General features: G+C 46.6%; 1 protein-coding gene across 2 annotated transcripts; it reads left to right on the forward strand.

The window, feature by feature from the left end:
- Positions 1–983: 983 nt before the first annotated feature.
- Positions 984–11,022, forward strand: LOC140460196 (uncharacterized). Of its 2 annotated transcripts, none has more exons than XM_072554595.1 (2): positions 984–1,063; positions 8,514–11,022. In XM_072554595.1, exon 2 carries the CDS (start codon positions 8,952–8,954, stop codon positions 10,299–10,301), a length of 1,350 nt encoding a protein of 449 aa, XP_072410696.1. In that variant the 5' UTR covers positions 984–1,063; positions 8,514–8,951; the 3' UTR covers positions 10,302–11,022. The 2 variants fall into 2 exon arrangements, with proteins under 2 accessions (XP_072410696.1, XP_072410698.1); XM_072554597.1 differs by having other exon boundaries at positions 997–1,067.
- Positions 11,023–13,197: the final 2,175 nt, after the last annotated feature.

The raw sequence follows: 13,197 nt of genomic DNA on the forward strand, positions 1-13,197 counted from the left end.
TATTTGCTGTCATGCCAAATTGCCTCAGCTGCTTGAGGAAGTAGAGACGTTGTTGGGCCTTTGTAACCAGTGCGTCTACATGAAGAGTCCAAGAAAGCTTGTTGTGGATGACCACTCCCAAGAGCTTCACACTCTCCACTCATTTCACCTCTGTGCTGTTAATGTGTCAGGTGCATGAGTAACATCCCGCCGAAAGTCAATAATGAGTTCCTTGCTGGCATTGAGATGCGGTGTTTCGAGGTGCAGGAAAATGTCTGGTGGATGTGGAAGGATCCCTTGGGAACTTGGGCCTCATTCAGCCCCCTTGCCCACCACCCCACCCACATTCCTGGTGGAGAACCTATGCTCAAATCATCGACTCTTCTGCTTCTCGGATGCTGCCTGACTGGCTGTGCTTTTACAGAACCACACTTTTTGACTCTATCTACAATACTCGTCAATGCCAATGAAAAACAAAATCTCTTGAAATAAAGTATTTGATCACAGGTTGATTTCTGGCAAAATACCTGTGAACGTTTTCAGTGCAGTGCTTCTCTTCTGGCGTGCTTATCACATTTCTATCACATATGAAGTTACCGGTTTGAACCAGAAGGAATCATTATCAATTGCTCTGAATGTTAGAGTGGAAGGAATTTAAATATATCTTGTCTGCTCGAGTTTAAGTGAACGCATAAACCGACAGCTGTACGAAATCTGATGCTCGTCCGTTTCAAAAAAAGCATCTGCTGAAACTCCAGAAAATTCAAGTTTGTCATCAGTTCACTTTCTACTGTTGAACACTTCACAAATAGAAACATGGTGTAGATCCTGGTGTACTAGACATCCTAGTGATTTTAAGTTCTTAATTGAGATCATAATCAGGTCATGAAAACTAATTGTTAATCACAGAACACAAGCTTTTAATGATTATTCCACCCGACATACATGCTTAGCTCCAGGTTCACTGCAGAGGACAACTGCGCAGGCGCATTGATGGGGCGAGGCATAGAGCATGCGCAGTGTTGGTCTGGGCAAGGTCGGTGTCGGCATCACGGGGAGAGCAGCAGAGGATAAGATACACGGAGTGAGTGAGTGAGGAGAAAAGGAGCCGGGGAACGAGAGGGACGCCTTTATAAGCAATTACTGTCAGTCTAGGGCCGTGAAAAAGAGCATGCGCATCCCTGTTTGCACTAATTTGGCGGCCGAGTGCTTTTGTCCGGGATTTAGGCCCAAACCTGCGGCCGCCATGTTTATGCGGGGCCGTTGGCATTTGGGCGGACATCTTTACGCGTGGCAAATGGGGTGTGGCGACGCGCATGCGCAATCACACATTGACTAAATTCCAGGGTGGTATGAATATGTCACTGGTGAAGGCAGTGAATAGAATCAAAATCTCCCTTGCATCTTGTACATGTTAGTCTTGCTGCTGTTTTGTACCCACAATAGGGAGAATAATAACCAGCAATATGATGACACCTTATTCCAATCCACATTTGGAGTTAACATTCTGATTCTGGTATGATTCCGTTCTGAAGTGGAGCCAGACCAGACGCTAGACGTTAATACTATTTCACTGTTCACAGATACTGCTAGACCTGCAGAGTTTCTTATGTGGCCTCTATGCTTTGTTTAAGAACCAACGCGAGTTGAAGCTACAGCAGGGGATTTTCAGACTACAGGAGATTATACAGAGGAATGTGCATGGAGGAGGTGACAGAGTGGAAGGAGTGCAGGGGATGGAGGAGGTGACTGGGAGTGGGAGGAGTGCAGGAGATGGAGGAGGTTACAGAGAGAGCGAATGTTGCAGGAGCAAATAACTGCAGATTTTGGGATCTATACTGGAAACAGCAGTTACTGGAAAGCACTGAGGTTCATGCAGCATCCATGGAGAGAGAGCAAACTGACGTTTCCAGCCTAGATGTCTCCTCACCAGCTCTGATGGATAGTCATCTAGATTCAAAATGTTAGCCTTCTACCTCTCCATGGATGTTACCTGACCCACTGTGCTTTCCAACATTGTTTTTGTTTTCGGGTGCTTTGTGGAGCTGGAAGAACTTCGAGAGAGAGGGAGGGTTGTGGGGCTGCGGGAGCTGACAGACAGAGAGGGTGGGCTGTGAGACTGCAGGCGCTTACAGAGAGAGGGAGGGTTGTGAGGCTGCGGGAGCTTACAGGAAGAGGGAAGGGTGTAGAGGCTGCAGGAGCTGACAGAGTGAGGGAGGGTTATGGGGCTGAAGGAGAGGTTAGTGTTAGAGCGGCATCTTAGTGTTTCAGAAGGTGTAAGCCAATGAGGTCAGGGGTGATGGTAGTGTGCATGAACACTGGCAGAAGAGATTTGTATACCCTCAGGATTAGAGAGACGTGGTGATGTGGGTGGCCCCAGGAACACATTGGGATAGTTACGTCTGGAGGTAACAAAGGCATGGATGGGAGTTTCAGCAGCAGATGAGTTGAGTAAGGGTTTAAACTAGATTGGCAGGGGGGGCAGGATCCTCAACAGCAGGCAGGCAAGTGTGAGGCTTGAAGGAGAAACACTAACAGAAATAGTAAGTTGAAGAGACTGATCAGATTGGAACTCATAGGGAGCAAGTAATGCCTGTTGGATTAAATTGCATTCCTTTCGATGCAAGAGGGCTGACAGATAAGGCCAATGCACTCAGGGTGTGGATAGGTACATGGGACTAGGATATTATAGCCATTACAGAACCGTGACTAAGGGAGGGACACGACTGGCAGCTTAATGTGCCAGGGTACTTGTGCTCTAGGCGGGACAGAGGTGGTGGAAGGAGGGGAAGGAGAGTTGCATTTTTGATTAAGTCGAGTATCACAGAAGTAATCAGATGAAATATCTGAAGGATCATCCAGTGAAGGCTTTGTGGGTGGAGCTGTGAGATTAGAAAGGGATGTTGATGTTATTGGGGTTGTACTATTGGCCCCAAATACTGAACAGGATTTCAAGGAACAAATATGCAGAGAGATTAGATTACATTACAGTATGGAAACAGGCCCTTCGGCCCAACAAGTCCACACCGACCCGCCAAAGCGCAACCCACCCATACCCCTATATTTACCCCTTACCTAACACTATGGGCAATTTAGCATGGTTAATTCACCTGACCCGCGCATCTTTGCACTGTGGGAGGAAACTGGAGCACTTGGAGGAAACCCACGCAGACACGGGGAGAACTTGCAAACTCCACACAGTCAGTCACCTGAGGTGGGAATTGAACCCGGTTCTCTGGTGCTGTGAGGCAGCAGTGCTAACCACTGTGCCACCGTGCCGCCCTTTTTTTAATAATTCTAGGGCCTGAAATCCATAGTATCCTCACCCCTTCCACACACACCAAGCCTTGTTATCACATAGTCTGTCATTACACACTACCTATTCTTAGCTACGATTGGGGAGACTTGCAGGAGCAATAGAATTGTCATAGTAGGGGTTTTAATTTTCCTGATATAGTTTGGGACTGCAGAGTTTTAAGGGCTTAGATGGGTTGGAATTTGTTAAGTGCATTAAAGAAAGTTTCCTCAAGCAGTCCATTCGGGAAGGGACAAAACCCGACCTACACTTGGAGAATAGGGTAGAACAGATGACTGAAGTCTCAGTTCGGGAGCAATCTGGGACCAGTAACCATAGTTCTATTAATTTGAAAATAGTTATGCGGAAGGACAAAACCAATCCACAGGTTCAAGTTCGAAATTGGGGTAAGGTGAATTTTGATGGAATTAGATGGAAGCTCGCAGGGGTTGATTGGAGTAGTTTAGTTGCAGGCAAAGGGACCTCTGGCAAGCCATTAAAAGTGAGATTGCTGGAGTTCAAGGTCTACATGTTCTTGTGAGGGTAAAGGGTAGGCAGGCGTAGGGAACCCTGGATGACAAGTGATATTGCGGCTTCGACCAGGAATAGAAGGAGGCGTGGCTCAGGTACAGGCAGCTGGGATCAAAGGAATCTCTGGAGCTATACAGGGAATGCAAGAGCTTACTGAAGAAAGAAATCAGGAGGGTGAAAAGGGGGTATGAGATAAGCTTGGCTGAGAAGATTAGGGTGAATCCAAAGAGGTACTTTAAGTATATTAAAGAAAAAACAATAACTAGAGAGAGAATAGGGCCCCTCAATGACCACAGTGGACATGTATGTGTCGAACCACAGGAGATGGGCAAGGTTCTCAACAAGTATTTCTCCTCTATGTTTACCATGGAGTAAGACATGAAGACCTGGGAACTTGGGGAAATTAGTGGTGACATCTTGGGACAGTCCATGTCAAAATAGAGGAGGTATTGGATGTATTAGAATGTCAGAAGGTGGTGCTGACCAGATATATCCAAGAACACTGCAAAAGGCTGGAGAAGAAATTGCAAGGGCCCTGGCTGATATTTTTGCATTATTGCTGACTATGGGTGAGGTTCCGAAAGAGTGGTAAATGTTGTGCCATTATTTAAGAAGGGCTGCGAAGAAAAGCCTGGGAACTATAGACCATGATTTGGAGAGGCCGGTGTTGGGCTGGGGTGTACAAAGTTAAAAATCACACAACACCAGGTTATAGTCCAACAGGTTTATTTGGAAGCACTAGCTTTTGGAGCACTGCTCCCTGCTCAGATGGTTGTGGAGTATAAGATCATAAGACACGGAATTTATAGCCAAAGTTTACAGTGTGATGTAACTGAAATTACATACTTAAAAAGACCTGTATTGTTTATAAGTCTCTCATCTTTTAGAATGACCATGTTGATTTCAGTTCTTTCATATGTAAATTGCAAAACTTTTAAAAAATAGTTACATTCTCAAGTGAGCATTAACAATTGGTGTCATGTCGGCCCAGATAATGCATTTAAAGTATGAGCTGCTCTGTGTGAGACTGTGTGCGCCACAATGGTCAGACTGATTCTAATCTAAAAAAACGGGTTTACAGAATTTTACGTGGATTCATGCAGTTCTTGAGCAAAGTAAAATGTAATTCTGCAAGTACAAATTCACCCCACAAACTTATATGTGTATATGTGCATGTGGATGTGTGTATGTGTGTGTGTGGGGGAGGTGGACGTGGGGGTGCGGGCGGCGTTGTGGTGGGGAGAGGGTGGTTTATGAGTGCCTATGAGAGAGTGTGTATATGTGTGGGCATATGGGAGAGGGCCTACATGAGAGAGAAAAACAGAGTGAGTATGTGTGTATAGTGCAATGAGATTACTTGTAGTGTGACATGAACCTAAGGTCTTGGTTGAGGCCATCCCCATGAGTACAGAACTTCGCTATCAGCCTCTGCTGAGCCACTTTTCATTGTTGTTTGTCCCAAAGTCCACCTTGGAGGGCGGTCACCCGAAGGTCTGAGGTTGAATGTCCCGGACCACTGAAGTGTTCTCCAACTGGGAGGGAATACTCCTGTCTGTTGATTGTTGTGCTGTGTCTATTCTTCTGTTGCCATAGCCTCTGCTTGGTCTCGCCAATGTACCATGCCTCAGGGTATCCTTGCCCTGACTATAGAGACCAGAAAGCGTAACATCTGTCCTGGGTAAATTACTTGAGAAGATTCTGAGAGATAAGATTTGGAAAGACAAGGTTTGATTCGGAATAATCAACATGGCTTTGTGAGTGAGAGATCATGCCTACACAAATTTATTAGAGTTCTTTGATCAAGTGGCCAGGAAGGTTGACAAGGATAGGACAGTAGATGTAGTCTACATGGATTTCAGTTAGGCCTTTAATAAAGTAGGGATTGCATTGAATCCAGGGCGAGTTGGCAAATTGGATTCAAAATTGTCTTGATGGTAAGAAGCAGAGGGTAATAATCGAAGGATGCTTGTTGGACTGGAGGCTTGTGACTAGTGAAGTGCCCAGGGATCGGGTTGGGCCCATTAGTGTTTGTTATCTATATCAATGATTTGGATGAGAATGTACAAGGCATGGTTAGTAAGTTTGCAGATGACCCTAAAATAGGCAGTATCGTGGACACTGACAAAGGTTACCAGAAATTGCAGCAGAACCTCGATCAGCTGAGGAAGAAGTACAGGAAATGGCAAATGGAGTTTAATATAGATAAGCGTGAGGTCTTGCCTATCTAGACTACACCTCCTCCCACCCTGCCCCCTGTAAAAACGCCATCCCATATTCCCAATTCCTTCGTCTCCGCCGCATCTGCTACCAGGAGGACCAGTTCCCAAACCGTACCACCCAGATGGCCTCCTTCTTCAAGGACCGCAATTTCCCCCCAGACGTAGTCAACAATGCCCTCTACTGCATCTCTTCCACTTCCCGCTCCTTCGCCCTTGAGCCCCGCCCCTCCAACCGCCACCAGGACAGAACCCTACTGGTCCTCACCTACCACCCCACCAACCTCCATGTCCAACGTATCATCTGTCGTCATTTCCACTACCCCCAAACGGACCCCACCACCAGGGATATATTTCCCTCCCCTTCCCTATCAGCATTTCGAAAAGACCACTCCCTCCGTGACTCCCTCGTCAGGTCCACACCCCCCACCAACCCAACCTCCACTCCCGGCACCTTCCCCTGCAACCGCAAGAAATGCAAAACTTGCGCCCACACCTCCCCCCTTACCTCCCTCCAAGGCCCCAAGGGACATTTCCATATCCGCGACGAATTCACTTGCACCTCCACACACATCATCTATTGCATCCGCTGCACCCGATGTGGTCTCCTCTATGTTGGGGAGACAGGTCGCCTACTTGCGGAACGTTTCAGAGAACACCTCTGGGACACCCGGGACCAACCAACTCAACCACCCCGTGGCTCAACACCTAACTTCCCCTCACACTCCACCAAGGACATGCAGGTCCTTGGACTCCTCCATCGCCAGACCATGGCAACACGACAGTTGGAGGAAGAGCGCCTCATCTTCCGCCTGGGAACCCTCCAACCACAAGGGATGAACTCAGATTTCTCCAGTTTCCTCATTTCCCCTCCCCCCTCCTTGTCTCAAGTCAAATCCCTCGAACTCAGCACCGCCTTCCTAACCTGCAATCTTCTTCGTGATCTCTCTGCCCCCACCCCAGTCCGGCCTATCACCCTCACCTTGACTTCCCTCCACCTATCGCATTCCCAACGCCCCTCCCCCACGTCCCTCCTCCCTACCTTTTATCTTAGCCTGCTGGACATACGTTCCTCATTCATGAAGAAGGGCTGATGCCCGAAACGTCGATTCTCCTGTTCCTTGGATGCTGCCTGACCTTCTGCGCTTTTCCAGCAACACATTTTCAGTTTTGGAAAATCAAATAAAGGTCAGAGTTTTATGGTGAACGGTAGAGCCTTAAGGAGTGTAGTGGAAGAAAAGGAATCTTGGAGTTCAAGTTCACAGTTCTCTGAAGGTGGAGTTGCAGGTAGATGGGGCAGTGAAGGAGGCTTTTGGCACACTGGCCTTCATCAGTTAGGGTTTTGAATATAGAAGTAGAGAAGTTATGTTGCTGTTGTACAGGACATTGATGAGGCCAGACTGCAAGTATTGTGTTCAGTTTTGGTCACTTGTTAGAGGAAGGATGTTATTGAACTGGAAAGGGTGCAGAGAAAGTTTACAATGATGTTGCCTGGACAGAATGGTCTGAGTTAGAGAGAGGTTGGATAAGCTAGCACCTTTTTCTTTTGAGCATAGGAGATTGAGCGGGGACCTCATAGAGGTGTATCAGGTAATGAGAGGCATGGATGCAGGGAATGCAATCAGGGTTAGGGAATCAAGGACTAGAAGGCATCAGTTTAAGGTTAGAGGAGAAAGAATAAATAGGAACCTGCGAGACAACTTTTTTTCACAGAAAGTGGTATGCAAATGGAATGAGCTGCCAGCGGAAGTGGTTGAGGCCGGTGCATTTAAAAGGCATTTGGGCAAATACATACATAGGAAAGGATTAGAAGGATCTGGGCCAATTGCAGGGAAATGGGGTTAGTGTGGATCGACATTTTGGTTGGCATGGATCAGTTTGGGCCAAAGGGTCTGTCTCTGTGCTGTAGGACTCTATGTCTCTATGATGAGGGTGAGGTGGAATGATGTTACTGAGCTCGGAATAAGGGTTGATTAATCAGGATGTGTTGTTGGAAGCTCATCTTGGGGTAAAATATATCACCACCTAGTGAACTGTCTGGCTCAGCCTGAGAGTTTACCAGCGAGAGGGATGGAGTTGGTGGAGAGGGAGCACAGATTGTAGCAGGGAGAGAAGACAATGACTTCAGCCATCCTCGTATTGCAATTGGGAGATCTTTCTGTTCACCCAGTATTGGATATCAGATGATGTGTGACTGGGAGGTAATGGTGTTCACATCCACCTGCTATTCTGGTTCTTCTTGCTGGTGGAGGCTGAGGGTTTGGGAGATTCTATTCCTCTGCTTGGTTCGTAGATTTATAAAATCTGTCTCATACTCCCTGCCTGTCCCACTGACTTTCTCTGCTCCCATGAATGGGACAGCCTTGTTTGTGTCCTGAAGGACCTTCATGAACTACTTTGGTTTTTCTGTCAATTGAGAAGCTTTCATGGTCACTAATTATCCTGGTTATCTCTCTCTCCTTTTCTTTTTTTGTTTTAAATCACTTTCACAGGGTATTAAGAGGGAAGGATTTGCAGGCAAGAAACTGAAACCAAACATTCAATCAGGATGCAACAAGCTCTCCCCATTTGGCATAACCTGAACCGTATCAGATTTTGATTATGGAAGAAAAAGAATTCCATTCGCACTGAGCAGAAACTGTCTGTGTCCTGATTGTAGACAAAGATTCAGCCCATCATCTGGTCGATGCAAACATAAACACATTCACACTGGGGAGAAGCTATGGAAATGTGGAGAGTGTGGAATTTGATTCCTATTCCCATCTGAGCTGGAAGCACATCAGCGTAGTCACTCTGAGGAGGGACTGTTCACCTGCTCTGTGTGTGGGAAGGGATTCCCTTCCATCCTGCTGACCCACTAGTGAGGTCACGCTGACGAGATCCTTTACGTGATTGAATTGTGGGGACTGCTGTCTCTCCAAAGTGCGCATATGGATGCGAGCCCATTTAACTGCTCGGATTGCGGGACCTGCTGTAAAAGTCCTGGGGACCTGAAGTCCCATCAACGCGTTCACACTGAGGAGAGACCGCTTAAGTGCTCAGATTGTGGGAACAGCTATCAAAGTTCAGGGGAACTGTCATCCCACCAATGTGTTCACACAGATGGAAGACCATTCAGGTGCTCTCACTGCGGAAAAGGATTCAAGTGTTCATCTAAGCTCATTGTACACCAGCGCGTTCACACTGGAGAGAGACCATTCACCTGCCCAGAGTGTGGAAAGGGATTCACTCAGTCATTCAGGCTCCTGAGACACCAGCGGATTCACTCTGAGGAGAAACCGTTTCAGTGTCCAGACTGTGGACAGTGCTATAGAAGCTCCGAGGAACTGGTGTCCCACCAATATGTTCACACCAATGAGCGACCCTTCAGATGCTCTGACTGTGGGACTGGGTTCAAACGAGGAACTGACCTCACTAAGCACCAGCGAGTTCACACTGGGGAGAAGCCGTTCCGCTGTTCTGAGTGTGGGAAAGGTTTCATTAGGTCATCCCAACTGCTGACACATCAGCAGGTTCACACTGGGGAGAGACCGTTTAAGTGTACGGACTGCGGGAAATGCTGTAAAACGTCCGGGGAACTAATTTCCCATCAAATTCTTCACACTGATGAGAAACCGTTCAGATGCTCTCACTGTGGGTCTCAGTTTAGGCGATCGTTTGAACTCACTGTCCATCAGCGAGTTCACACTGGGGAGAGGCCATTCACTTGCTCTGAGTGTGGGAAGGGCTTCACTCAGTCATCCAAATTGGCAAAACACCAGCGGTTTCACACAGGGGAGAAGCCATTCAGATGTTCCGAGTGTGGGATGGCATTCTCGGAGTCAGCCAAGCTGGTGAAACATCAGCGATTTCACACAGGGGACAGGCCGTTCAGATGTTGTGAGTGTGGGAAAGGGTTCACTGACTCATCCGACCTGCAGAAACATAAGCGAATTCACACAGGGGAGAGGCCATTCACTTGCACCAAATGTGGGAAGGGATTTATTGATAGCTCTCATCTGCTGAGACACCAGCGGGCTCACACTGATGAGAGACCTTTTCAATGCCCAGAGTGTTGGAAGTGGTATAAAAGTTCTGAGGACTTGATCCGTCATCAACGTGCTCACAGTAACGAGAGACCGTTTAGGTGCTCTCACTGCAGCACTGGCTTCAAGACATCATCTGAACTTGTTAGACACAAGCGCAGTCACACAGGGGAGAAGCCATACATTTGTTCTGAGTGTGGGAAGAGATTTACTTATGCATCCAGCCTGCGGAAACATCAGCGTGTTCACCATTAATGACCATGATTAGATGTTGCTGTTGATCAATGTCTGGGACACATGCACCAAACAACCCCCCCTGCCCTGTGGCTGACAACTTTAACTGCTCCTCCCACTCTGCCAAGGACAGGCAAGTACTAGGCTTCCTCCACAGCCAAATGTAAGCCATCCAACGCCTGGAGGAAGAACACCTCATCTTCCACCTTGGGACCCTCAACTACACAGCATCAAGGTCAACTTCATCAGTTTCCTCATCTCCCCTCCCCCACCTTATCTCAGATCTAACCCTCCAACTTAGCACCGCCCTCTTGAACTGTCCTATCAGTCCATCTTCCTTCCCACCTATTTGCTCCACTCTCTGCTCCAACCTGTCACCATCACCCCCCCACCTTCATCTACCTATCGTGTTTCCAAATACCATCCCCCGAGCCCACCCTTCTATTTATCTCTCCGCCTTCTCCAACCCACGCCACATTCCTGATGCACGACTTATGTCTGAAACATCGACTCTCCTATTCTTTGGATGCTGCCTGACCTGCTGTACTTTACCAGCGCAACACTTTTCAACTCTGATCTCCAGCATCTGCAGTCCTCACTTTCTTCTTGTTGTTGATCATGTCCAGCAGTGAACCCTGTACTGTGGCATCTGTTCCAAATAATCCTGATGAACTTCACTCAAGTTTTATATTGTATTATTATGTGAGATGAAAGTTAAATAAATCAGTTTGGTGTGAAACTCGCGGCGTGTCAACTCTTGAATATTTCAAACATGAGATAACTCCTTTCAAAATGCCCTTTTTCTTCCCTGTCTCCTCAATCCTTGCCTCCAGCAAGAAATGCAGGAGCTCATTGAGTTTGCTTGTCTCTAACATTGAGACAATCTGATCAGCTGCCTCTGTTACTTCCCTCTCTCCCACCAGCCCTGAAGGACCAAACTGCCTCTGGAGCTACACTCTCTGAACCTACACCTATATTTACTTTCTATTCCCACTTTGGGTTCTGCCAGGAAAACTGTAGCATACAGGACGATACACCAGGGCCGGTCTGATGGGCTGAACACTGGCCAATAGAATTTTTTCCTGAAAAGTGTGAGGTCATGCAATGTAAAAGGACTAACAAACCAAGAGAGTATATGACGAATGGTTTAGGCCACAAGACAAGAATTAGAAACTTCTGCTTCCACATTTGCAGCAAGCGGGAAAACAGTTACCGATCTCAGACAGTGACAGGCCTGAGTTATCACAGCCATATTTAATAGGGGCAACTTTCCACGTAACTAGTGCATGGCTACCATTTTTATAGGTGGCAATATGCAGCAGGGTGGAAAAGCCCTGGAATTCAAATGCTCACAGCATTGTGGCCATCCTTACTCTGCTTGCTACCACGTTCTGCAGGTCAACCGGCAATGGAACATAGAGACTCACCAGCGCCATCCACATCCCATGAATGATTAAATAAACTCTTCAGATGCAAAATTGTATCGGAGTCGAAGTGCACAGCTACCGCTGATTTTCCACATATAAAATGCAATTAATGGTAATTTGAATTAATATAATCTTTGACAGAATCATTTTTGACCGTTTGTTGCTTTTCTTCATACCAACAGAAACATTAGTGTGTCAGGCAACACCGATGGAATAATCAAAAGCTGGCAAGTGGATCTTGGATCCCAAAATTGATGAGTAATCAGACAAGTTATTGAAAAAGTATCCCAACTCCCTACTGTTCGTTTGCTCTGGGTCTAAACCATTCATTTGTGAATTCTTTATTCCTTCCAATTTGAGAAACCTTTTATTTTTTCGGAATCATCTTTTCTCATTTCTGTATTTAATTTAACTGGATATCTTGCTGTCCTCTTCGAATTTTACAATGGTGATGGGCGAACAAGACTTGGTGTAAGTCTGCACAGAGCAGCAGAGTTTTGGATGAGCTTGAGATTACGAGGAGATTGAATATGGGAGGCTGTCTGAGAGTGTGTTCGGATAGGTACACTGCGAGGTAACAAAGGAGGTCACCGTTCCCTGTGCGGAGAAACTAAAGCCCATCAGCGACAACGGAATATGCTTGAAAGTTACCCCCATCCAACAGCTTCACCTTTCACTCCCTTCACCAGTAACTCACCAACGCTCTTTGACAATACCTTCCATACCCACAACTTCACCCACTGATTAGGACAAGGGCACAGAATCACAGGCACACATCACTTACAACCACCTCTCACCCCAAGTCTCATGCTGTCTTCAGTTGGAACGATATATTTCATTATTAATTGCTCATGTGATATAGGTACCACGAGCCAGCCAGCATTTAATGCCTGGACCTAGCAGTGCGAGCTGGGCCATTTCTAGTGGCAGTAAGGACTCAACCACATGGTTCTGGACCGAGAGTCACATATAGGCCAGACCAGATGAAGAGCAAATGTTTCCTTTCGTGGGGATGGGATTTTACAACAGTCAGTTATGGTTTCATTGTCATCTGTAAGTGCTTAAATGATATTTTATTTAAACTGCATTCAAATTCGCACATCTGCTGTGGTGGGCATTGAAGCCCGGTCCCCAGAATATTATCTGAGTCACTGGAACACTAATTCAGCAATACTATCACCAGACCGTCACCTCCCCAACGCCATTACATATTGCAATTAACTCGCTGTCACAGATTCAAAACGCCAAAACACAGAAGGCATCTTTCAGATAATTGGCAGAATGAAGGGTGACGATGTGGAGATTATTTTACTCAGGGACTTCAGGGGATCTGGAACACGCTGAATAGTAAGGGTAAGCAGATTCATTTGTCATTCTCAACATTGATTTGTTATGTAACTTAATAAGGTGGGCAAATTATACAAAGAACTGTGATGCTGGACATCTGAAACAACCAAATTACTCGTGCAACTTTGCAGGTCTGGTAGCAT

Source organism: Chiloscyllium punctatum, chromosome 36 (assembly GCF_047496795.1).
Source record: "Chiloscyllium punctatum isolate Juve2018m chromosome 36, sChiPun1.3, whole genome shotgun sequence".
NCBI classification, from domain to species: Eukaryota; Metazoa; Chordata; class Chondrichthyes; order Orectolobiformes; family Hemiscylliidae; genus Chiloscyllium; species Chiloscyllium punctatum.

What these genes read in the sequence shown, in the direction of transcription:
- LOC140460196 (XM_072554595.1), top strand. Translation starts at nt 8,952, where the DNA reads ATGGATGCGAGCCCATTTAACTGCTCGGATTGCGGGACCTGCTGTAAA.